Raw genomic sequence first — 24,834 nt, 5'->3', positions numbered from 1 at the left:
TCCAGAGTTGAAACTTGTAGCCAAAAGGCCGCAGTATGAACATGTTTGTGCAGCTGTGTGACATCCTGAATCACTGACAACAGTGAACGACAGACCCTCGACTTGCTACAGGATATTCAGCAGATTAAATACAGTTACTTATGTTTGGGGATTAAAGAAATTCTGACTGAGGAAGAAAAATGGCCCCTTTGCAAGTGGAAAATCCATTTCAAGGAACACAAAAGCATTTGAAGTTCTGAGTATCACTGTTATTTGTACAAGCGTAGTGTTGTCTCTACAGAGGTGAGAAGTAGCAAGAAATTTGTTAAAGGGATAAAACTTAAGACAGGGACCAACCGGAACCAATCTACCTTACTTCCTTTATATGCCAGGCACCTCCTACAAGAATTCCAAAATCTGGGGTTGTGGATAAGAAAATCATGTAACTCACAGTGGGAAGAGAACTTCATCTTATCTGTTGGGATAATGCTCCTTCATGTTTATGCTGAACATGCGCAGTTGAGTTAATCTTTAGGGGAGAAACTGGCAGGTTTTAGAAGGAAATTGTGAGATAAGATCCAGTAAAATAACACAATTTTCAAGTGCTAACTTCTGCTTCAGACAAGGTTAAGAAAATTGGGGCAGAAGTATTTAAATTATTAAGATCATCTTGGTCGTGATCTTCAACAAAAGATTAGTGGATACAAATCCAGAGAATCTACCCTACACCTAATGTGATTATATGTAGGCAAATTGTGTGTATAGCCAACAGTCTCTTGGTAGCTACAAGAAGTCCCCACAGCTGGTATCTGTGAAGCAATGGTGGACACATGCAGCACCATGGCCCATCTCCTCTGTACAGAGATGAAATCTGCAGGTATATGGAAATAAAATGCTGGGAGACAGAGCTCAGAAGAGAATTTATGTCAACTAGTCATGTGGAGTCCCCAAGGCACTAGATTTATATCCTGTAGTTCAGTGAAGAGGTAACTGGAATAACCCAGGCATCTGGACTTGGAGAGGAGCAGTGGAAAAGGACTGAAAATGATGGATGGTACCAAGGGACACTGCAGAGGAAGGAGACACATTGGAGGAACTGCCCAGAGAAGTCACAGAGGACTCCACGGCCCCGTCCTCCACTGGGTGTGGTGGGATGTCGAGAGAAGAGAAGACTTGGGAAAAAGACTTAAAACTTGTATTTAGACACCATGAACTTCAGGTGTTGGCAGGACATTCGAGGGAAGATGTCCAACAGACAGTCAGAACAGCATTACTGACACATTCGCAAGAAGTTGGAGTTGAGTTTGGTGGAGTCTTCCAAATAAATGCAGCTGTGGAGGGCCAGGGGTAAACTTCAGAGAAACAATTACATTAGAAGCAAGGGAGCTTTGCGCAATAAGGAACCTTGAACTCTTTTTGGCATTGAGTCTGATCAAGTACAAGAAAAGATTTTGCTTGCTTTTTGTTTTAAATCCACCAAGTGTGAAGGACCCTCAAGCATGTTTATAGGTAGAGGAGAAGGTACTCATGGGGGTAGAAAGACTGAAGATGCAAAAGAGAAGCTCAACACAATAATGCCAGCTGGGATGCCAAGCTAGCTACTCTGTATGGATCCCAAATTCCACTGAGAAAGGAAGAGGAGAGTCTGAATCTCTCCTGCAGAATTTCAGGAAGTGATTGAGGCAATGACAGTGACAAACATGCAGGAACACTGGGCCAGATGGATGACCATGATTCTGGTCAAGATTGAAAAATAGGCGGGCACTGGTGGTGGCCCACACCTGTAATCCTAGCTACTTAGGAGGCTGAGATCTAAGGTTTGAAACCAGGCCAGACAGGAAAGTCCATGAGACTCTTATCTCCAATTAACCATCAGACAACCAGAAGTGGAGCTATGGCTCAAAGCGGTAGAATGCTAGCCTTGAGCAAAAATTCTCCGGGACAGTGCCCAGGCCTGGAGTTAAAGCCCCATAACACACACACACACACACACACACACACACACACACACACACACACACACACACACACACACACACACACACACACACACACCATGGAGAGCTGGTAAAGTAAGTGTCAATATTGTTTGTGGTGTAGGGTTAAAGGATGCCAGAGCCACTATTAAAGAATGTTACCAAAGAAGTGGTTTTTCCAAGGAGTATAGTCTTAGACAAATCAGGGAAGCAGAGGAAGGACAAGTATGCTGAAAGATAAGGGTGTGGACAACAGTGTACTCACTATGGAATGGAAGCATTTAGACACAATTTATAAAGTAACTGTGATGTGGGATATGGTGGTGAGCAAACACAGATAGGGGACTTTGCTTTAGGGGACTTAGAGGCAATGAGGGAGGTAGCTCTACATTTGAGTGTTAATTCCATCACTTGTAGGGCACAAAATTATCTCTAAATTAAGAATTAAAATTTGGAGTGAAGTTGTTCAAGGACTTTATAGTTACAGCCTAATTTCTTCACATTGCTTAACAGGTGGAAATAACTACATTCCAAGTAAGCAAGAAACCACCGAAAAGCTACTGAGAAGCAAAGGATTTACATTCCTAAGTCTATACACCAAATTCTCACCGAGGGAGAAAAAGCAATCCCACTAGGTTATTAAAATAATTTTATAGTAATGACGTGAGTGGTGACATCATCTAGTAGTCTTCTCTCCAGTTTAGTCAGCGAAGGTGTCCCATTTGTACGATTCTATTTTGGTTTCTTTCTAAAATGGCATGTGTATGAAATAAGCACTCAAGAAAAAATAAAAAAGAGTCCTACTTGCAGAAATTGGAGATAACACAACAATACAACACAGAAAGTTTCAGAACCCGATCCCATCCAACCAGCCAGCTTATTCCATAATTCAAATCATTTTATTAAGATTTTCAATATTGAAGGGATGTTACATGTACATTAGAACGATGCAGGAAAAGGCCTGCAACTGACCTTCAAAAGCAGTGAGTGACAATCCACTGATTTTCTCAGAAGCCAGAAAAACAACTTTAATTGTGCTTATGATTAAGTGAGTAGGAGAGATCTGATTACCTCTTTACAAAATAAAAAACAAAATCACCCGTAATATGTAGAGACCAAATTGGTTTTCACTCTGTGATGGTCCCATTCTGTACTTATGCCACAAAAGGTCCCGGATAACATTTGTAAGATGAATATCTAAGATGTGGATAGAAGTGTGGTAAATAATTTACAAGGTCCACCCTAACTAGGATATAATTTATTTTAGCAGGCCTTGAGATTTTTCACGCAGAGGAAACTGTTTCCAACAGTGCCTTCCTGCTGAGTTCCAAATATTTTGAAAGATAATATAACAAACCCTAATGTTTGAATTTGCAAAACTATCATGCCAGTAGGAAGGATGATGAGAACTCTTAAGAACAGCACAGCTTTGGCTGACACATTTTTTCAGGTGAGCAAATCCTTAATTGCTGCTTGTGATGGAATTGAAGACTCTTCATCCGAGGCAAAGAATTGAAAATCAGCTGGAAGAATTTTTATGTGAGATCATCTCCCCACAGTGATGAGTGAAGAACATGAATTTTTCTTCAAGAGCAACTCCACACCCACTCCACTGACAGTTGCATTTTTCTCTACATACTCCTAGTCAATAGTTCAGCATCTTCTTTTCCTTTCTCTAGACAGGCAATTTAGTTTCACGGTAAAGAAAGAGAAAAGGCAAATTATCTAACCACTTTTCAAATTACTTTTCCCCCCATTTTTTTGGTTATTACTGTTTTGAGGCACTACACATAATTTGAATCTCTTAGGAAATTAGGATGTTGCATAGAAATCTATAAAACTATGTTTTATATTTATAAGATGATTTCTTTGTTGCTTTCTATGTAGCTCCCCCATGGTATAAGCCCTGCTTTCACTGTTTTTGATGTTGATATAATTTGTGGAAGGGAAGGGAAAAAACAAAATTGTTTAAATAGGGTTACAGGTGGACCCATTACAACAATGAGATGTATAAGACGTTATGTCGAAAAACAAACTTTACAACTTTGGCGGGGTAAGGGGTGGGGGGAGGAGGGGTGGAGAGGGGAAGGGATGGTAAGGGGAAACAAAGGAGGAGGCAACAATGCTTGATAAGAAATGTACTCACTATCTTGCCCATGTAATTGTAATCCCTCTGAATGGTATTTTCACAATAATAAAAAAAAACTATGTTTTGACTTGAAATTAAATTCTTCGATCACACATTATTGTGTCTACTTAATCAAGTTATAATCTGTAGGTTTTCAAGTCACTTAATACCTGAGAAACTGGAAGGACTATTAATAGAACTCCTTGGTGGATGATGTCACATAATTCCATAAGTATAAATCATTTTTGAAGACCAGCAACCAGCAACGAAATTTTACTCCCATCTCAACACAACATACCATCTCCCCTATCTGATCCTTCAACTGAGAATTGACTATCCTATGTTAGAACAATCTCCTCAGAAGAGCCAATGGAAATGGACAGATGGCTGACACATAGTTCTGCCCTTAAGCTTCCAGAGGCACTAGAAAATGGTCTATTTTGATTGAATTGTTTAGCGATTTAGCACCATAACACGATTCTTTGTATGCTTAAAAATATAAGAAATAGTTGCTTTTAATACAAACACAGACCTGTGAGTAATGCAAAGGAAAAAAGAAAGTGCTTCGAGGGCCAGAAAGATTTGAATTTAACAGTCAGACCCCCCATTTCCTAGCTGTTAACCTCAGGCACATAATTCTGAAACCTTTTGGAGTCTCTTCCTTACCCACATAATGGGTCATGGCTAGGGTTAAGAGTTTATAGATGCAACCAAGTAGAAAAGGAGCTGACAAAAGGTTTGTAGGAATACAAATAGAGAGTGGGTTATTCATGATCTGGAACAACAGGGGCAATGAAATGTCTGAAAAAATATTTCTCCATAGGTTTCTAGAAGTCTCCAGAAAAGGGGAACAAAGAAACAAAAGAAAAACAAACTCTACAAAATAGACTCCTATATACCCGCTCAAGATAGATAACTGCACTTTCCACCAGTCTTAAGACAATGATATCTGGGAACTGCTTGCACCAAACCAACACAGGAAATTGCCATTGCTTTATAACACAAATGCTCTGGATAGAAGAAACAGACCAGAAATGGCCTGGATTGAAGAAACAAACCAACAAGAGATTGACATCACCCATAAGAATGAGAGTTGGCTCTATTTCCCACCAGCTGAAAAGTCACTGGATTTATTTCATGCTTGTGGCTTCAAAAAAAGTTATAAGTGATAAAGCAAAACAAAACAACCGAAGAAGTAGTTGATTCAAAAAGAAAGCAGCTGCTTACATGGTTATTACAATTAGTGAATGGTGCTGCAAAATCTGGTTAGGAACTTGTTTCTGTCTAGTTAGGGACAAGTTGGTTGCTTTTGTTTTTGTTTGTTTTTTTCAAAAGCCTGCTCTTTCTAAGTTGTATTGCTACAAAAGCCAAACAAAGGAAGTACTCTGGTTTCCAAATATGCCTAATGTCAAAATCTAAAGAAAAACAAAGTTCTGTTTCTTGATTCCATCAACTTCAGACACTTTAAGATCATTTTTAAGTTCAATGTACTTAAGGCAGTATGAAAGGGCTCTTGATTACAAGGATTATTATCTGTGAGACTAGCTAAGAAATTCTTAAAAAGCAGTTTATTCTGCACGCTTCTCTTGTTAACATCTAACAGGAACCTGTCCTTTTTGTTCTCTGTGTACATAGGAACAAAGTATCTAGCAACAATCAGATTGGACTGGCACTGCAAAAGCAGCAATAATTCTTATTTTCGCCATCTATAACACAACTTCATTTGTAGGCCTTGGGATACCAACTGTGGATTCTGATGTAAGGTCTTGGATCCAAGTGAAGTGCTTTAACTTGGAAGAACACCAGTGTTTTGTGAACTTTTAATCTTCTTTAAACTGAGTGCTCAGCATATTGTAATCTGCAAGATGCCTTAAAAACTCAAGTGTTTATGTAACTGTAACCCCCCTGTTCATCACCTTTACAACAAATAAGAAAAACAACTAACAACAAAAACTCAAGTGTTAGAGTAGGCACTAAGAATTTCTGCATGTTCTCCCTCATGCCCATACCTCAGCAGTAACATGGGTTCAAATCAGTGTTCCAGTAGTAGGACTTAAATCCAAGGTCTCAAGGTCTTACTTAGACTTTTCCACTCAAGGAAGACATTCTCACTCCTGAGCCACAACTCCACTTCCTGCTTTTTGCTGGTTAATTAGAGATAAGTCTCATGAACTTTCCTGCCCAGACTGAGATCTTCAGCCTCCAGAATACTAGGATTACAGGTATGAACCACTGGTACCCAGATAGGAATATGTATGTATGTATGTATGTATGTATGTATGTATGTATGTGTATATGTGTGTATGTGTATGTATGTGTGTATGTATGTGTGCATGTGTGTATGTATGTGTGTGTGTGTTTGTTCTGTCGGTCAGGGAGGCTTGATCACTGGGCCTGGGCTCTGTCCCTGCGCTCTTCAGCTCAAGGCAAGCGCTCTACCAACTTGAGCCACAGTGCCACTTCTGGTTTTCTGGTGTTTAATTGAAGATAAGAGTCTCATAGACTTTCCTGCCTGGGCTGGCTTTGAACCATGATCCTCAGATCTCAACCTCCTAAGTAGCTAGGATTATAGGCATGAGCCACCGGTACCTGCCAGGTAGGAATATTTTTAAAAGGGATGAGGACTGCTATCCTGTATTGTACTCAAACCTACCTTTTGAACTTAGATGTCTTAAAAAATATGCTGAGTTTATAAGAGGAATTTTGAACCTAAACCATGTGATCTCTTGAAGCACTATCTTCATTTCCTGTGACTACACAAGTAGTGCACACATTCCTTAAGTACTCAGTTTAGAGTTTATAAAATTTCAAAGACATAGAAGGCCATCACCAGGTCTAGTAGGGAGCTGGGGACGTGGTTCCATGATGGAACACTTGCTTAGCAAATGTGAGGGCCTGACTCTGAGCTCCAGCACTGCAAAAGAAAATTTAAACAATTGATAACAATAAGAAACACGATTAAAATGTGTATAACCAGGCCAGGCACTGGTGTCTCACACATATAATCCTAACTACTCAGGAGGCTGAGATCTGAGGATCAAGGTTCAAAGCCAGCCTGGGCAGGAAAGTCCCTGAGACTCTTACCTCTAATTAACCACTAGAAAACCAGAAGTGGAGCTGTGGCTCAAAGTGATACAGCACTAACCTTGAGTGAAAAAAGTTTAGGGACAGTGCCTAGGCACTGAGTTCAAGCACCATGATCAACAAAATAAATCATCATCATCATCATCATCATCATCATCATCTTTGAATGACCAACTTGTCCTAGTGAAGCTGCTGCATTTTCTGTCAACAGTACTTTTTTCCTGGCTTCTTTCTGACAGGTGTTTGAAAACTGTCTTTTGCTAGCATTCCTATTCATTGTCTTTCTTATTTTATCAACTCTTTGTGAAGAAGCATGCCACCCTGCTGGATATCAAACACATCTAAGACAATGAAGGCATATGCAATAAGAAAAATCAGAGGAAAAGGAAAGAGACAGACACAGTGACATCTGGGAACTCATTGCCCTTAAATAGAGAGCTATGTATTCAGGGACCTCCAGAACAACAAAACCAGGCAGGTAATACCTGACCACACTGGAGTGGGGTCTCGATGAGGGGTTTTGGTTTCTTTCTCAGCATTACCCAATCAATGTGGTGCTCTAATCACAGGACACTGGTCATAATCTCATACACGATTATGGTCAAAGCATGACGTCCACAGACAACAGTTTCTAATTTTATGCTACAGTCTTTGTATGCTATGCTTCACTTCCTAAGGAGCATTCATTGCTGGTGATTCTGGTTAATTTCCATCTCAGAAAATCACCTCCAGTGCATCCACTTAATCAGTATATATTTACTGAATACATGACACTGCTGAGAGTCAGTGTGGAAGGGGCTGGGATACGTGAAGAGGCGAAATTAAATAAACCAGAAAGAAGATAATGGATCCTATGTGTTTATGAAACATTGCTAATGGATTGTAGTTAGTACATTGGTTTTAAAGACACTGCTACAAGGTAAACTGGGTCCTCCCCTAAATTTCTATGGTGATGCTTAACTCCCAAGGCATCAGAATAAGATATTGGGCCTTTAAAAATGTAACTAGGGCAAAATGAGGCCATCTAATGTGATAGGTGCCTCTTTAAAGAAAAATAAATGTGTACCAGGTGCTGGTAGCTCATGCCTGTAATCCTACCTACTGAGGAGGCTGAGATCTGAAGGTGTGGTTCGAAGCCAGGCCAGGCAGGAAAGTTTATGAGACTCTTATCTCCAGTTAACCACCAAAAAAGCTAAAAGTGGGGCAGCGGTTCAAGTGGTAGAGTGCCAGTGTGGTAGAGCATTTGATAGCACTCAGGCCCTGAATTAAAGCCCCAGTACCAGAACAAAAAAAAAAAAAGAGAGAAAGAAAGAGAGACAGAGAGAGAGAGAGAGAGAGAAAGAAAGAAAGGAAAAGAAAGAAAGAAAGGGAGGAAGGAAGGAAGGAAGGAAGGAAGGAAGGAAGGAAGGAAGGAAGGAAGGAAGGAAGGAAGGAAGGAAGAAGGGAAGGAAGGAAAGAAAAGAAAGGAAAGGAAAGGAAAGGAAAGGAAGAGGAAGGTAAATAGATAGGCATGCAGAAGATGTCCACAGGAGGACATAGGAAGAAGGTGGCTATCTCCAGGCCAACTAGAAAGGCTCTCAGCAGAAACCACTCTGCTGATAACTTCATCTTGGTTTTGGCACCTCCAACTTATGAGAAAAGTATTATTATTATTATTAATTATTTAAGCCACCATACCAGACTACTAGAGATATTTACTATTATCTGTAAAGTGATTATTAGTTTGTTGAAAGCCACATGGCTTTCAACCTTACTGCTACCTCGATCTCACTCAAAAGAGGTGAAAAGAAAGGTTCTTTAAAGAAAGTCTGCTATGTACACTTTAAATGGCTTTAAGAACTAAAACATCCTTGTTTGGAAAATAAGGTATACATGTGTTCTGACATTCTGTGGTTGGATGACTGAGAGGGATTCAGTTTTCCAAAAGCATACAGTTCTAAATTCTTTTTAAAATCTCCTGTTTGATTTTACTCTTTTCATGTTTGCTTTCAAAAAAAAAAAAAAGCTGGCAGTCAAACACTTTCCAAGCAACAGCACACTGGTCGTACACATATGTATACAATCTTGCCTTTAGAAGCCTTAGGAAAGCAAAGCAAGGCTACATCGGGCCAACAGTTGGAACCCATGGCACGGGCTCCGTTAACTTGTTCTGCTTTATTCCAACTTTCCATCCTCCCCAGCTCTTCCATAAACACGGCTAGTTGGTCAGCACAAGTTAATTTCACAGATGCAGAAGATATTTTGAAAAATACAAGAGTCCTGGAGTAAAGTTTCAGAGAGGCTGCCCCTGGCACCCCATTAGCTACCCAGCTACTGTCAGAATATCTCACACTGGAGAGTTCCACAGAGTGCTCAGCACACCCCCAGAACGCTTTAAAAACTCTTCAGGAAAAAAAGAAAGCTTTTAAAATATCCCAATTAAGACTGAATGGAATTGAATTCACATTAAGCACTGTACTGTAAATAGGCACAAAATTGAGAGAGCCTTGAATTACAAAAATAAAGGGCAAATATTAAAAAAAGCCCAACGTGATCCAAAGCAGGAACACAAGAAAAAGATTTTTAAAGAAAGGACTGCTTACTTTGCGGCAGGGGTGGGGGGTGGGGGTGGGGGTTGTTCAGAAAATGCTGCCAACATTTCTCAAAAGGAAAGGCCTTAGCCCCTTTGGTTCTGTGCTACAATGTTTCTCACCGTTTCTCCCACTCGCTAGCAGGCACCTGTTTTCATCCTGTACCCGGCTCTCTGACTTGGGTTCCTGCCTGAAGCAATTTGTAGGCAGCAGCCTCAGATGGAGTTCAGAGTCTTCTTGAAAAGACACCAAATGAGACTCTGGCCTTTCTGTAGGCAAAGTCCATTCCACTGATTACTGCTTCACCTTTGACTGTGGGACGTTTAGTTCAACATGGAATCATCTGGCTGCTTGTAACAGTGACAAAAACATATTCAAGAACAAAAAGCTTTCTGACTATGAGACTCTTTCTCAAAACTTGACTTGAAAATGAGAATATCTGTGGTGGAATAGTAAATAGCAAAAGCCAAAAAAGTGTTGAGTCAAGTCCATGAGCAGCTCTAAAATGTCACTTTTACCGTGAGTAACAAGAGTGATGCACAGTGTTGTTAATGAAGAGAAATTTTCATGAAGAGCCACCTTTCAAATACTTCTAACCTAGATATTTATTTCCCATAAACCGTGTCTCATTTGAAGAATCTTCTTGGAATGCTTGTTGAGAATGTAGATTATAAGACCTTTCTTCGAAAGCGTTTGATTGCCCTGAGCTAAAATATGAAGCCTAGAAGTCAGTATTTTGATTAAGCACACAAGGTAATTCTCACAGTTGTATGCCGCCTTTGTAAACTGTCGCTCTCCTCAATTTGAAATACCCCCAAATTCCATCAGAACCTGCATCATGAAAAGACAATGTACCCTTAAAATTAAAAAAAAAAATAGAAGTTCAGGAAAAATTACAATGATCCAACAGAGACTGTAAAAAGTGAATCTTTTTTAAAATGTCAGCACATTATTATCACAGTAAACATATTTTTTAAATTAGTCTACTTACCCATAAAACTTTTCAACTTTCATAAGATGTTTTGTAGGCCATTGCAACAAGCCAGGTCAAAGTTGAGATCTTGTGTGACAATCGTCCAAGAAAGTCTTTTGAAATGAGTTTAAAAAAAACTATTTGCTCAAAAGAAGAACAAAAAAATCCCCACAAGTCTTTCTCCATAAAGGGAAAATGGTAATCATGATTAATTGTAAGTGATGGCGAGTGTTTGTGCTTATTACGGCAAGTTTGTTTGGCTACTTTATGACCCAGCCAAACATGAAGCCAGGGGAAAGGCACTTTCTAATACAAGGGCTCAAAAAATATATGCCCCATGAGCCTTTCTCCAGTTGCTGCCTGTGTTCTTTGCCAAAACAAGGAAATAGATCCAGGAAAAAAAAAAAAAAAAGGACACGAGATCCAGCAATCTAGAGAAGTGGTACAAGAAGGAAGTGGGAGGAAAGCAAGGCCCGGTGCAACAGGGTGGCAGAACTTTCAGCCCATGTAAAAAGAGGGCAAACCCTACTAATAAATCTCTTTAAACAAAACTGGAAGCAAAAAAGCAGTGTTTGAACACTGAGAAGAGACGGACCTACCTGGGGAAGGCTCTGCGGATGCAAATAAAAATGGTCAGTAGGGGAATCAAAAGCTATCAGGAGGAAGTGAAGTCATGGCTCAGTGATAAGGAGCCAGTCTTGAGTGAAAAACGCCAAGTGTGTAAGTCCTAGAATCAGCATGTGCATGCACATGCACGTGTGTACGTGTATGTGCATGCACGTACAAGCACGTGCGCGCACACACACACATCAAGGAAGCAAATATAACCATGGTTTGAGCCAATGCTTAGCTGCCATTAGCTTTCACACAGATTTCCTGAGCAAATCACAAATACACCCTAAGCATGCTAGGAAGCAACTGGAGGTGATGACAGAGAGACCAAAGGCATCACAGCTTCATTTGCACACTGTGAGGTTAGGAGACCACATGTGGAGCTGAACCATCAGCAATGTGGGAAAGAAGCCTGAAAGGATGGTTTTAAGCCCCGTTCACTGCATTGCTCGTATGCTTCCTCACTTTCTACTCAATTCCTACTGCTCTACTAATAGAATGGCCTAGCCAAACAGTTATTCATTTATTCACCAATGAGTTTTTGGGTCAGGCATGTGGCTAGAAATACATAGTAGACTGTTGAACAAGACAGTATTCCTTATGTAGGGGGGACTATATTGTAGCAGAAGGAGACCACAAAGAAGAGCATCTGAGTGATAAGGGCCATGAGGGAATGGGAGCAGTGAGCGGGCCAGGATAGCCTCTTCTAGAGCATGATGGTCAGGGAAGGGCTCTCTGAGGAACAAGGCAGGAGCTGTGCCATGTTCAGAACTGGTGGAAGAGGACACCAATGGAAGCCAGGACTGCAAAGGCCTATGGGGGGGAGGCTGACAAAAGGTAGGGAGGACGCAAAAGGATTTTGAGAACCAAACAGGGCAAAGACCGTAGCACCAGACAGAATCAGGAGCAAAGCAGAGGAAATGAGGTCACACAGAGGTGGCCAGGATCAAGTAAAAGGATCTTATGGAGCCTCGTGGGACAGCCTGTGAAATCTGGATTTCACTCAAAGTGCATTCAGAAGACAGGAAGGTTTTTTTTTTTTTGAGTCAGAGAGTGACATGATTTATGTTTTAAAAAATTACTTTAGCTGTTGAGCAGAAAATTAATTGCGGGAGGGTATGACTACAAACAGGACACCAACTAGAATCCTCTGCAGCTGTCCAGGCAAGAGATGGGCAGGGCTTGGCTGATGGCAGTCTGGAGAGACAGCAGAGAATGCTCTAGAGACAAATTTTGGAGGGAAAATGAACAGAACATATGGAGAGATCAGTGTAGAAGGGAAACAGAAAACTTGTATAGTTTAGCAAGTGGTAGTAGGTAGAATCAGTTAGCAAAATGCAAGAAGGTCATCTTTCTGTTTAGATAATGTCATCCCTAAGCTAGCCATCAGTCTTCAAGTAAACCTGTCAAACAAGCAGTTGCATACTTGAACTTGGGCCACAAGAGGCTATAGGCACAAGTTTTGATGACACCCTACTCCCATTTCTTCAGTCACCTCTCGGGACTTGGCTTCTTTTTTATCTTGCTATGATTCCTCTAGTTTACCTTAGTCTTGCTTCTAATCTTTCCCTGTTAACACTTATACAGTAAGCCTAACTTACTGTATAAGTGCAATTGAAGCGATCAAATGAAATTTTTTGATTTGTTGAAAGACAGTGTGTCTTTAGAGGAAGTTGGATGAGTATTATGGGAAAATGAATCGAGCATCTGGTATATAATTTTGAACTCAGCATCCCAAGCACTCTGCCATTTTTCCCGGATGTTAAGGTCTCCTTGGAATCAGAAACTCACAGATAGCAAGCATTTCCAGTACTGCATGTGGCATGGGTCTGGTCCCCCGTGAAGCAAAGCAGTACTGTCCTCACGTCTCTGCTTTGATAAGAATCTGTCTTCAGTGTTCCCACTGTCCGAGTCTTGCTATGATTCCTCTTTACCTTACTCTTGCCTTCTAATCTTTCCCTGTTAACACTTATACAGTAAGCCTGACTTATCTTTACTACACATGATTTTGATCAAGTGTGGTCAAAAACTAAAAATAAAATCAATCAATTAATCAATCATCAATCAGGCTGGGTATAATGGTGCATGCTTGTACTTTCAGCTGCTCACTTTGAGGCCAGCCCAGGCCAAAAAAGATAGCAAGCACCCACCTGAACAAAAAAGCTGGGCATGGTAGGATGACATCCCAGCTCCACAGGAGGTAAAGGCAGGAGGATCATAGTCTAAGAGCCAGTCAGGCCAAAACAAGAAAAAAATATGAGACCCTGGCTGAAAAATAACTTCAAGCAAAAAGGACTGAAGATGTGCTGATACGGTAAGCAATTCCCTAGCAAGCCCTGAGTTCAAATTCTAGAGAAAATAAAACCCAAAGTTTCAAATTCCTATGCACATAATTTGAAGTTTAGTTGATGTGGAGAGACACCTAGTCAGTTCTGTCATCCTAAGTTGCTTCTACATCATTACAAGACCTGCGGAGTGTTTCCCTGCCTTTAATTTCATCAATAGCTGCCTTCCAAAAGGCATATGGTACCCAAAGAAAGGTACAATTTATGGTAATCCTTCCAAGCCAAAAAAAAAAAAAGGGGTGTGCAGTTGAAGCGATCAAATGAAATTTTTTGATTTGTTGAAAGGCAGTGTGTCTTTAGAGGAAGTTGGATGGGTATTATGGGAAAATGAATCAAGCATCTGGTATATAACTTTGAACTCAGCATCCTAAGCACTCTGCCATTTTTCCCGGATGTTAAGTTTCCTTGGAATCAGAAACTCACAGATAGCAAGCATTTACAGTACTGCATGTGGCATGGGTCTGGTCCCCCGTGAAGCAAAGCAGTACTGTCCTCACGTCTCTGCTTTGATGAGAATCTGTCTTCAGTGTTCTCCCTGTCCGAGTCTTCGCTTATCCCAAATGGCTTCTCCTGATGCCATTTGGTAACTTTGTGCCTCTCAGATTTTTGTCCCCAATTCTCTAGCTGTCCTTTTTTCCTTCTACTCTCATTTCTGCCTATCTCCACTAACCTACCTCCCAGGTTTGGAACTCCAAAACAGGCTCTGAGTAGGATTTTGAGCATTCCCTCCAGTTCAGTATAATATCTTACACATAATAATTTTCGTTTAAGAGCCACTGGATGAATAAAGGGCCACTCTTCTCTCTCTCTTTATATCCCCTCATAAAACAAGCTGGTTTGCCAGGATCTACCTGCCAAGCACATACCAGCACACTTTCCAGGATATTCTTCAGCAAAACAGCACTTCAGTCTTCCCCCTGGCAACCCAAATTTCCGTAACATGAAGGGCTGCACTGTGTTAGACTCTCCAGAAGGTTTACAAAAATAAAAATACCCAACCCCCTGAAATGAAAATAAATGGGGGGGCCGTTTATAAATATAAATGATAATGGTTAGACCAGCCTTTGGGTAAGTAATGTTATTTGGCCATTCCCTTCTGTGGTATTTTTTTTTTTCATTCCCCTGCTCTAGATGGAGGATGGGAGAGGAAACAAGAAGTATTTATTTTCTCAAGGACTATTTTTGCCTTAATATCACTTTTACATCAGTTGAGTCTTCAGTAAATATTCATCTTTTCTACCAAGAGCAGAGGCCAGCAGTTATTCTGTAACATTAAAAGCACTTAAGAAACCCTGTCTGAATCTTTCTAAGATCAGAATTAAAGGAGCTTAATTGTTCCTATAGGAACAACAATGAAGGTTTATTGCCTTTCCCACTGGAGGAGGTAGTAAAAGATGGATGTCTGACTTGCTCCTTCTTTGTTTTCAGACTGCTAAAGATAAAATAAATTTAGGTTAAAAATACTGGTGATGTTACTTGTTGATCAGACTGGATGAACTATAGACCAGAGGGAAGGAGGTGAGTGACAATCAGGTACCACTAGCTCATGCCCGTAATCCTAGCTACTAAACTAAGGAGGCTGAGGTCTGAGGATCATGGTTCCAAACCAGCCCTGGCAGGAAAGTCCATGAGACTATTATCTCCAAATAACCACCCAAAAGCCAGAAATGGAGCTGTGGCCCAAGTGGTAGAGCACTAGCTTTAAGTGAAAAAGCTCAAAGACAGTGCCCGGGCCCTGAGTTCAAGCCCCAAGACCAATACCAAAAAAATTACACAGGGTGACATTTTTTTCATTATTATCAATATCAAGCATACTAAGAAGCAAGTTCAACATTAAACAAGATAGCTATGTAAAAATCTATAGTTATTTTTGTTTGTTTTTAGTGCCTATTTCTGGGGCCTAAACTCAGGGTCTGGGCATTGTCCCTCAACTTTTCACTGAAGGCGGTGCTCTACCACTTGAGTCACACCTCTACTTCCAGCTTTTTGATAGTTAATTGTAGATAAGAGTCTCATGTACCTTCTTTCCCAGGCTGTCTCTGAATCATGATCATTAGATTTCAGCCTACTATTTTTAGGATTACAGGCATGAGCCAGCCACCAACACCTGGCTTAATGTTTTTACAAGAGAAAAAGTGGTTGAAAACCAGTATTTAACTTAAAACTCAGAGCCTATGCACCTGGAGAAAAGCCATCACAATTTCAGGATTGCTCATGGCTGTAATTCCAATTGAGGTCCTGGTAGATATTAGATAGAAAACTTCACTTTGATTAAGTTGAAAGCAGGAGAAAGCCATGGTTATCAAAATGGAATTGTTATATTAAAACCTATTTTTTTCACATGTTGATGCTACTGATAACAAAAATCACCTTCCTAAATTTTTTTTTAACTTCTTCAATAGATCACTCAATTTCATGCCTATACTAATTTCTGGCTTTAATAAACACTAGAAGTATACTGCTAGGTGTGAGTATAATGCACCTTGGAATGGTTTGGGGTTGTTTTAAAATATGTATTACCAAACTGCCCTCCTGAAAGCACGCCCAGCTAAAACCACAAGATAGTGATCCCCTGGGAAGCATTCATGTTAATCTTGGTTGAATTCATAGGTGGTCAATGACATCTGTTTGGGTTTTCATTCATTACTTAATTTTTCATATGCTAGCTGGTCACTCAAGTTTCCTCCTTGATCAAGCAACACAGTCAAGTTACTTAACTCCAGTGTTTCAATTTTCCTCATCTTTAAAATGAGGACACTAGAACTATAGTTACCCAGAGTAGATGAGGTAAAGGTGAACAAGTTCATTTCAATATAGTTCATTCCTGACCCGTCATGAGTGTACAATTATATCAACTGGACATTTTGAAAAATGCCTATTCATATTCTTTACTTGCTTTACTGCCTTTAAAAAGGTATTACTATATTATAAATATTAATCACCATATTCCATATGTAATGCAAATGTTTCTTTCAATTATGACTTCTTTCAGTTTGCTAACTGTGGGGCTTGTCTGTTTTGGGGGTTGTGAACATTTCTTTTTCTAGATGGAGATGGTTTACAAATTTTTATAACACCAATACTTTCTTTTTGCTTATGTGGTGCTGAGGAATCAAACCCAGGGCCTCAGGCATGCAAGGCAAGTGCTCTACCACTGAGCCACCTTCTCAGCCCCATAACACCAATATTTTCATCATGAGCCAGAATATATTACAGAGACTAAATATTCAAATATCTGAAAAACAATATTCAAATATAAGAAAAATAGTAGAGGAAAACTTATTTTTAAAAAGTAACTAATTTGTAAAATAGAAAAGGATTAATCCATTTCATGCAGTAAAAATTTAAGTTGTTATATGAAAAATACTATCAACAAGCTTTCAGGGCAAGATCAACAGGGGAAAATATTTGCAAACAAATCAAGTAAGTATATAAGCTTAATCATCGTCATCTACAAATCTATAGGAAACCATAAAAATAATGCAAGGCCACAAATGGGCATTTCAGAGAAAAATGAGCTACGAATGACCGACTTCATTCATACTCCAAATGAGAAACCAGTTTCTACACTAAGATTTTAAAAAACTCTTCATGCACGCACTGTGGTCAGCAGGCTCAGCTGAGCAGTCTTCACTGTACAATGCCGCCTAGGCAAGGGACCAAGTAGGAGCTGAGTTCCACTTGTTAAGCTATGTGTCTGCAAGGCTGTCTCACTCAGAATGACCTCTGTTTCTCCTAAAGTAACATATGGACCAAGAGAGATCTTGATTGCAGCCTGTTGTTAACAGAATTCCAAAAGCAACAATTTTCACACAGTGGATAGTCACTGGGAGGTGGCCTTGTTGGGAATAATGGACAAGTCTATCAAAATAAAAACGCAAAATTCTTTTTTGACCCAGAAATTCCACTGGTAGGATTTTACTGGTACATGTAGTTCAAGATGTTTTAGATATGGGTGTTCATTTTAGCATCATTCGTCATGGTATAAACATGCAAAAAATAACCCAGAAACGATATAAAAACACAAGTACAAAACATAAAAATAGAGTTCTTTGGAGAGAAATGTTGATGTATTCACATACTAAAATATTGCTTGTTGTGGAATTGAAAAGGTCAAGATGGATTTTTTTCAAGCCGTATTACATGAAAAATTCAAACTACTGAGCTGTAAGTATAATGATTTGTTTATGATATACGTTTTATTTATATTTTGTTTAATTCATATATATATATATATATATGAATTAAAATTGTGTGGAATGGAAGATATGTTCATGCAAGGGTTTTAATTAGGAAGTAGGACAAGGGATCTAAAAGTAAGTAAGCTCAGTTTGATCCCCAAATCCTTTCATACTGTTTGATTATCATTTATGTTCATTAAAGAGAACAAACTACTTTTACCTTCATAACTTCTTCCTATGCCTGGTTCACAAGGAATGGATAAAGACAGAGATCTCAACATAAACTGGAAACCTAAAAATGCACTTGGATGTAAGTTCTGTTGCAATCTAGGATGTTCCTAGATTCACTTGTTCCCATGCTTCCTAACAATGGGGACAGTGGCAGTATCTGACCTTTCAACTCAAGAGCTAAGTCAAAGTAATGAAGTACAAGTTTGAGGCCCAGCATGAGGTGGGGTTATAATTGATGAAAAGAAAGTTACTAGACTCAGACACCACCCTTCGTACAATGGAGCCAGAGTAATACAACTTCTGAAGTTTAAAGAAAAGTAACTACAAATAATACCTATCTTTGATTCATATAAGCACTGGCTTAAATGTAGGCAAACTGTTCATTGAGAATACGTATTGATTTATTCACATATTCAACAAACATAACTTGTGTGCTCAGTCTACCATGTCCAGTAGTTGGCAATGAAAAAATCAGAACTCTCAACTCTTCTTAGGCATGAGGTCAGAAGATACTGGAGGCATACCTATTTAGCCTGTGTTTAGAAATAATAAAACTGATTCTCAATAGAGTACTAGAATATCTAATTTAGCATCATCTATAAAAAATTATGCTCCATGCCCAAATGGAGTTTATTGCAGGAATGCAAGGTTTTTAAAGAAAAATAAATGTCATTCAAACTGGAAAAGAAGTAAAATTTCCTTTCTTTACACATGACCTTACATGGAAATCTTGTGTGTATAGGTGTGTAATATCTATATCTATATATCATCATGTAGAGAGAAAAATCACGACAAATCCCCTAAAAACCTAGTAGATCTAAAAATATTTGAGTTCACCAAAGTTACAATGTACAAAATCAATGTGAAAAAAGTACAAAAATCAGGTTTTGTATTTGTAACCACTAACAAGGAACATTCTGAAAATAAAATAAGAATTTCATTTATAGCAGTATCAGAAGTGATAAAATACTTGTAGGTAATTTTAACAAAAGAAAATAAAACCTAAACACTAAAACTATAAAACAACATTAAGTATAAAGGAATCTAAATAGAAAGACATCTTTGTTTATGGATCAGGAGATTTTTCGCCTTTGGTACCAGGGTTAGAACTCAGGCCCTTACACCTGTTTGGTTCTCATCTACTTGGGGTCATCTCTGGACTGACTTTTTGTTGGCTATTTTAGAGATGAGATCTCTCAGACATTCCTCCCTGGGCTGGATTTGAGCAGATCTTCCAGATCTCAGTCTTTGAGTAGGTAGGATAAGAAGAGTGAGCCGCCAGACTCTGGCAGATTAGATTTCTTATTGTTAAGATGGTAATATTGTTGAAACCAAACTATAGATTCAACACAATCCTTATTTTAAAAAATCTCAAGTGGCCTTTCTTTAGAAATTGACAAGCTGATTCCTAAATGCCTATGAATACAAGGGAGACAAACTAGCCAAAAAAATCTTGTGAAAGAACAAAATAAAAAGACTCATACTTCCAACTTGGGAAACTTACCACAAAGCTGTATTAATCTAGACTATGAAGGTGACATAAAACTAGACAATGGGATGGAACTGAGAAAAATACTCAATGCGACAGAACTGGGAATTCAGAAACAAATTCTTACAGGTGGAGTTGATTGGTTTCCATACAAAAGTGCTAAGACAGTTCAAAAGGGCAAAGAATCATCTTTGCAACAAATGGTTCATGTAGAATGTACCTACAAAGAGTAGAAATGGCCTATCTAGATGTCCAGGTACAAAAGGATAAAGTTGAAATCCTGCATTGTACTGCATAGAAACATCAGCTCAAAGTGCATCACTGACCTAAATTTAAGAGTTCTAAAGGGTTCTAAAGGCATACATTTACTTGACTTTGGTTAAGTACTGGTTCTTACATATAACACTAAAACCAATAACAAAAGGAAAAATAAGTGTATCATCAGAACTGTTCAATTCTGAGCTTTAGGTCATCCTATCAAGTTGAAAACACAACCTAGAGAATGGGAGACAATATTTGCAAATCATGCATTGGATAAGGGACACATCCTGTACATAAAGAACCCTTAAAAATCCAAGAATATAAAGTCAAATTACCAATTTAAATGAGAGAAAGCCTCTTCTATTTTTTTTCCAAAGAAGATAGAAAAATGACCAATAAGCACCTGAAAAGATGCTTGGTGCCATTAGAAATGGCGGAAAAGCAAATCAACATCAGAAGTACAACTGTAACAACAACAATACCAACAACAAAAGGCAATACCAAAAGTTATGCCAAGAACTGAAGCAACTAGAATCCTCAGATACTGCAGGAGATAAGGTAAAATTTATAGCTAGCCATGATGGAAAACTGTAGTTCCTTAAATGGTTAAACATAGAATTATCCATCACATCGATTCAACAATTCCACTCCAACTTCTATACCAAAGAGAAAAAAAAGTCTCGTTATCAATAATTTCTATATAAAGTTCAGGGCAGCCATTATTCATAATAGCTAAAAATTAGAAATAATGTGGATGAATGGATAAGTCAAATGTATCTTCCTTATTCAATGGACTTTTATTTGGCAATGAAAAGAAATGATATACTGATATGTATTTCAACATAGATAACCCTTGAAATCCTGTGCCAGTGAAAGAAGTCACCCATAAAACCATCACGTATTAATATATCATCCCATTTACATGAGATGTTCTCTTTTTTTGTTGTTTTTGCCAGCCCCAGAACTTGAACTCAGGGCCTGGGTGCTACCCCTGAGCCTCTTTGTGCTCAGGGTTAGTATTCTACCATTTGAGCTGCACCTCCACTTCTGACTTCCTGGTGGCTCATTGGAAATAAGAGCCTCTCATGGACTTTGCTGCTGGGGTTGCCTTTGAACCGAGATCCTCAGATCTCAGCTTTCTGAGTAGCTAGGATTACAGGTGTCAGCCACAGGCACCTGGCCACCTGAGGTGTTCTTAAATAGGCCAAGCTAGAGGAAGGGAGTGACTAGGGTGGAAATAGGTATTAGTGGTTGTGCTACACTACGAATCTACTGAAAACAGTGAACTGTGTACTCTTAATGTATTGTATGATATGTAAATTAAATACCAATGAAGCTGATTTTCTAAAAAAAGAAAATAGAAACAGGTCTAACTGCTTACTTTAAGAAATACCTAATGTGTGGAGAAAGGAATGGTGAGTAGAAACTCAATACTCAATGCACATATGTGAGAATGGAGCTAGATAACTAGAAGGGTCAGAGAGACAGTGGAGAATGATGAAAGATGCACTATTACAAACTGTTATGTTGAATTGAAACCCCTTTGTACAACTACTTAAAGATAAGAAAATTGCTGAACTCTGGTTTAGCTACTCAGAAGGCTGAGATCTGAAGATTGTGGCTTGAAGCCAGCCCTGACAGTGAAGTCTGTAAGACTTTTGGGGGGGGGGGGGCAGTCCTGGGGCTTGAACTCAGGGTCTGGGCACTGTCCTTGAGCTTCTTTTGCTCAAAGCTAGCATTCTACCACTTGAGCCACCACACCTCTTCTGGCCTTTTCTGTTTATGTGGTTCTGTGGAATTGAACCCAGGGCTTCATGCATGCTAGGCAAGCACTCTACCACTAAGCCACATTCCCAGCCCCTCCCTGAGACTCTTAATCTATAATTAACCACCAAAACCCAGTAGTAGAGCTGTGGGTCAAGTGGTAGAGTGTTAGCCTTTTGCAGAAAATCTCAGGGACAATGCCCAGGCCCTGAGTTCAAACCCTAGGACTGGCACAAAAGAAAAAAATTATAATAAAAATGAATATGTTTTTAAAAAAGAAATGACAACTACTAGCCTTCCAAGATTCCAGAGAAATGGACATGCCCTAAACTGAGAAAGGCTTAGTAGAACCAGAAGTCAACAGAGAAAAGCAAGCTAACTTCTGGCTATACTGAAAGTTTTTACAAAAATTCAAATTGAGTGGCAAATCAAACTATTAGACTCTGTGCTACTGAGTCCTCAAACTCAAACAGATCTTCTCCTGTAAGCACTCAAAATGAGAATAATCTTTAATACTGTATTCCGCAGTGGCTGCTCCAGACTTAAACTACAAAGTAGTAGATAGGTGTGGCCAGACAGACCAGCAGTCTTCACTCTACCTATAAAGCCAGGGTTCACCCACTAACAAGAAGTAAAGAAAATGCTTAGAAGAACAGAAGAATACAAACATCAGTGCAAAACTGACCAAATATTACTATGTTTCTGGTTTTTGTTTTCTCTTAATCTGATAGTACAACTTCTAGAAAATGGAGTAACTTCAACAGAGGTCAAGCAGGTACCATGATAAAATTGCTACACTTGTCCATTACCTGAAGGCCTAACCACTAGCATGCCATAACTTATTTAAAAACAAAAAACCACTCTTATGGACTAGTCATTTCAATTTACACAAACATTTAATCCATAAAGCCAACAACCTGCCATTTAACACTAATAGTATTCTGTGTTTCTCTAGAAAAAATACTTTTTTGGTCAGTTGTAGGGCTGTAACTCAGGGTCTGGGCACTGTCCCTGAGCTCTTTTGCTCAAGGCTAGCACTCTACCACTTTGAGCCACAGCTCTACTTCTGGTTTCCTGCTGGGTAATTGGAGATAGGAGACTCATGGACTTCCTTGCCCAGGCTGGCTTTGAACCACTATCCTCGGATCTTAGCCTTCTCAGTAGCTAGGATTATAGGTGTAAACCACTAGCACTGGGCAAAAATACTCTTAGTGAGTACTGCTTAAATCACTTCTTTACTTCATTTGCACATTTTGTTGGATTTTAGGAGTTAAAACATGACTATGAAAGTAAAGGCAGTTACAATTTAGGATTCTACTTGCTTCAACTTCCCTTATGAGTCCTTCTTGGTTTTATAAAGCTTTATTCACTTTTCCATCATTCACCCTAATAAGATTTTGTGACAACAGAGCCTTCTTGAATACCTACTGTATTGGAGTGATGATTTAATTCATTCTCTGTATCTCTACCCCTCAAAGTACAAATCTTGCTTGCAAGGAAAGGTTATCACACTGCTTTAAAGTAAGACAGAAGAAATAGTTTCCTAAACTTAAGATCACAATTGACACCCCAAACATCCCTCAAAAAGCCATCAAAGGAAGGCTGTTTGATGTTCAGAGCACTATAATATGTCATTATGGATCCTTTCAATATTCTTTCTTTCCTCTGCAAGAGGTCATTCTTCTATGGCATAAGCTTAAACCTCTAGTGCAGCTGTACGACATAAACAAAAACATGGTAGGGCGGGGGATATGAAATTATAAATGCTATCTACTTGGACATCCTGGAACAGATTCAGAACCTTCCTCTGCACCCTGTCATTTCCGTTCAGCTAGATCCTGTTGACGTTTACCCAATTTTTAAAAGTCTATCACGTATCTCAATGAACGACATCAATGGTCTCTTCAAGATGGTTGTTGATTTTGTTCAATCATTGATGGAAAAGTATCAAAATACTCTGTAAATTATGCCATTAGCCAATCACACAATAGACTTGTTTATCCTTAGACTTCTGGGAAGATGCCAGACTACAAGCTACTTACCCTTGGCGCCGCCCCCCCTTTTAAAAGAAAAGATGGGAGAGGGTGGAAGTAAAGTTTTTAAACGGGAATATGTACCGCTCAGGAACTTATTACATGCCTTTCCATCAAATGAACTGCAGCTCTCAAAAGCCAAATGCACGAAATCGTGTCCCCAAACCTCGATAGCGAATGTGCCTAACGAAAAACAAAACAAGTACCATTGGAAACAATTACACGTGCCGGGCTGGTCATTACATATTCAGCACTCTGCCAGGGTAGGGCTTCCACTCGGAATAACAAACCATAAATCAGTTGACAAGCTTGCAAGAATTCAGTCCTCGTCTGTTCGGAAACCAAGCATACATACAGGAGGGGGGGGGGGGGGGAAGAAAAAGCCCGTCGGCGTGTTTCTTTGGCGAAGTTTCGCCAAAAACAAAAACCCAAAACTCGACCCAGACGAGCGCAATGGCGATTCTCCTGAGTTTCTGGCTCAGCAGACGTCTGGATGAAGCCCAGGCAGGTCGCACAGAAAACGCGGCCTGCGCCTTTAAGGTAACCAATGGGCCAGAGCCCAAAGACGTCGGACTTTCCACGACAAAGGCTCGGGCCAGCTCCAGCTCCGGGGTTTCTCCGTGGGACTTGGCGGGGCGGGCGGCCGGGGCCTGTCCCAGGGCCCGCGGCCAGCCCCGGCGGCGCACCGCCCGCGCCCGCGCCCGCGCCCCGGCCGCCGGGCGGGAGCGCACGGGTGCCCGGACTCACCGCTGCCGGGCTGCGGGGACAGGGTGGACACCGAAGTCTGGCCCATGGCTGGGGGTCGCAGGGCCAGATCCGGCGATCACGAGGCTCCTTCAGTCCTCCGGGCATGGGTCCCTTCCCCGATGGCTTTCCACGGGTTCATCCCGGCCCCGGGACCGAGCTCGCTGCCCGGATCCCCCCGCACCTTCTCCCCCGCGCGCGGGTCTCCCTGCCCGGCCGGCCGCAGCCCGGCGCGGAGGATCCAGCCCAGCGGATGCCTGTCATTCCTCTATGCAGATTAGCTGGGGTCAGGGGTCACGGGGAGAGGAAAGGGGGGCCGGGGCGATAGGCAGGGAGGAGGGGAGAGACTCGGAAACGGGGTGTGGGGGGAGAGGGAGGGGTGCTGAGAGACCCGCACCCCTTCAGGGTAATGGGAATTCAATCACTATACTCCTCCCCAACCCCAACTTTAACTTCAAAGCCAA

The 24,834-nt window shown here is 40.2% G+C and overlaps 1 protein-coding gene across 4 annotated transcripts in view; it reads right to left on the bottom strand.

Moving 5' to 3' along the window:
• The window catches only part of Phactr2 (phosphatase and actin regulator 2), a 219,642-nt gene that overhangs the window by 82,209 nt on the left and 112,599 nt on the right, over nucleotides 1-24,834 (bottom strand). For 2 of the 4 annotated variants that reach the window (XM_042681427.1, XM_042681559.1), the window contains exon 1: nucleotides 24,374-24,590. The exons of the other annotated variants lie outside the window; for them this stretch is intronic. In XM_042681427.1, coding sequence (XP_042537361.1) covers nucleotides 24,374-24,419 — 46 coding nt within the window. In that variant the 5' untranslated portion in view covers nucleotides 24,420-24,590. Of the gene's footprint in view, nucleotides 1-24,373; nucleotides 24,591-24,834 lie in introns of those variants that run through there. 4 annotated transcript variants of the gene reach the window in all.

Source organism: Dipodomys spectabilis, unplaced genomic scaffold (genome assembly GCF_019054845.1).
Source record: "Dipodomys spectabilis isolate Male_0828 unplaced genomic scaffold, ASM1905484v1 ptg000001l, whole genome shotgun sequence".
NCBI lineage: Eukaryota > Metazoa > Chordata > Mammalia > Rodentia > Heteromyidae > Dipodomys > Dipodomys spectabilis.
This window is presented reverse-complemented; position numbering and strand designations above follow the sequence as displayed.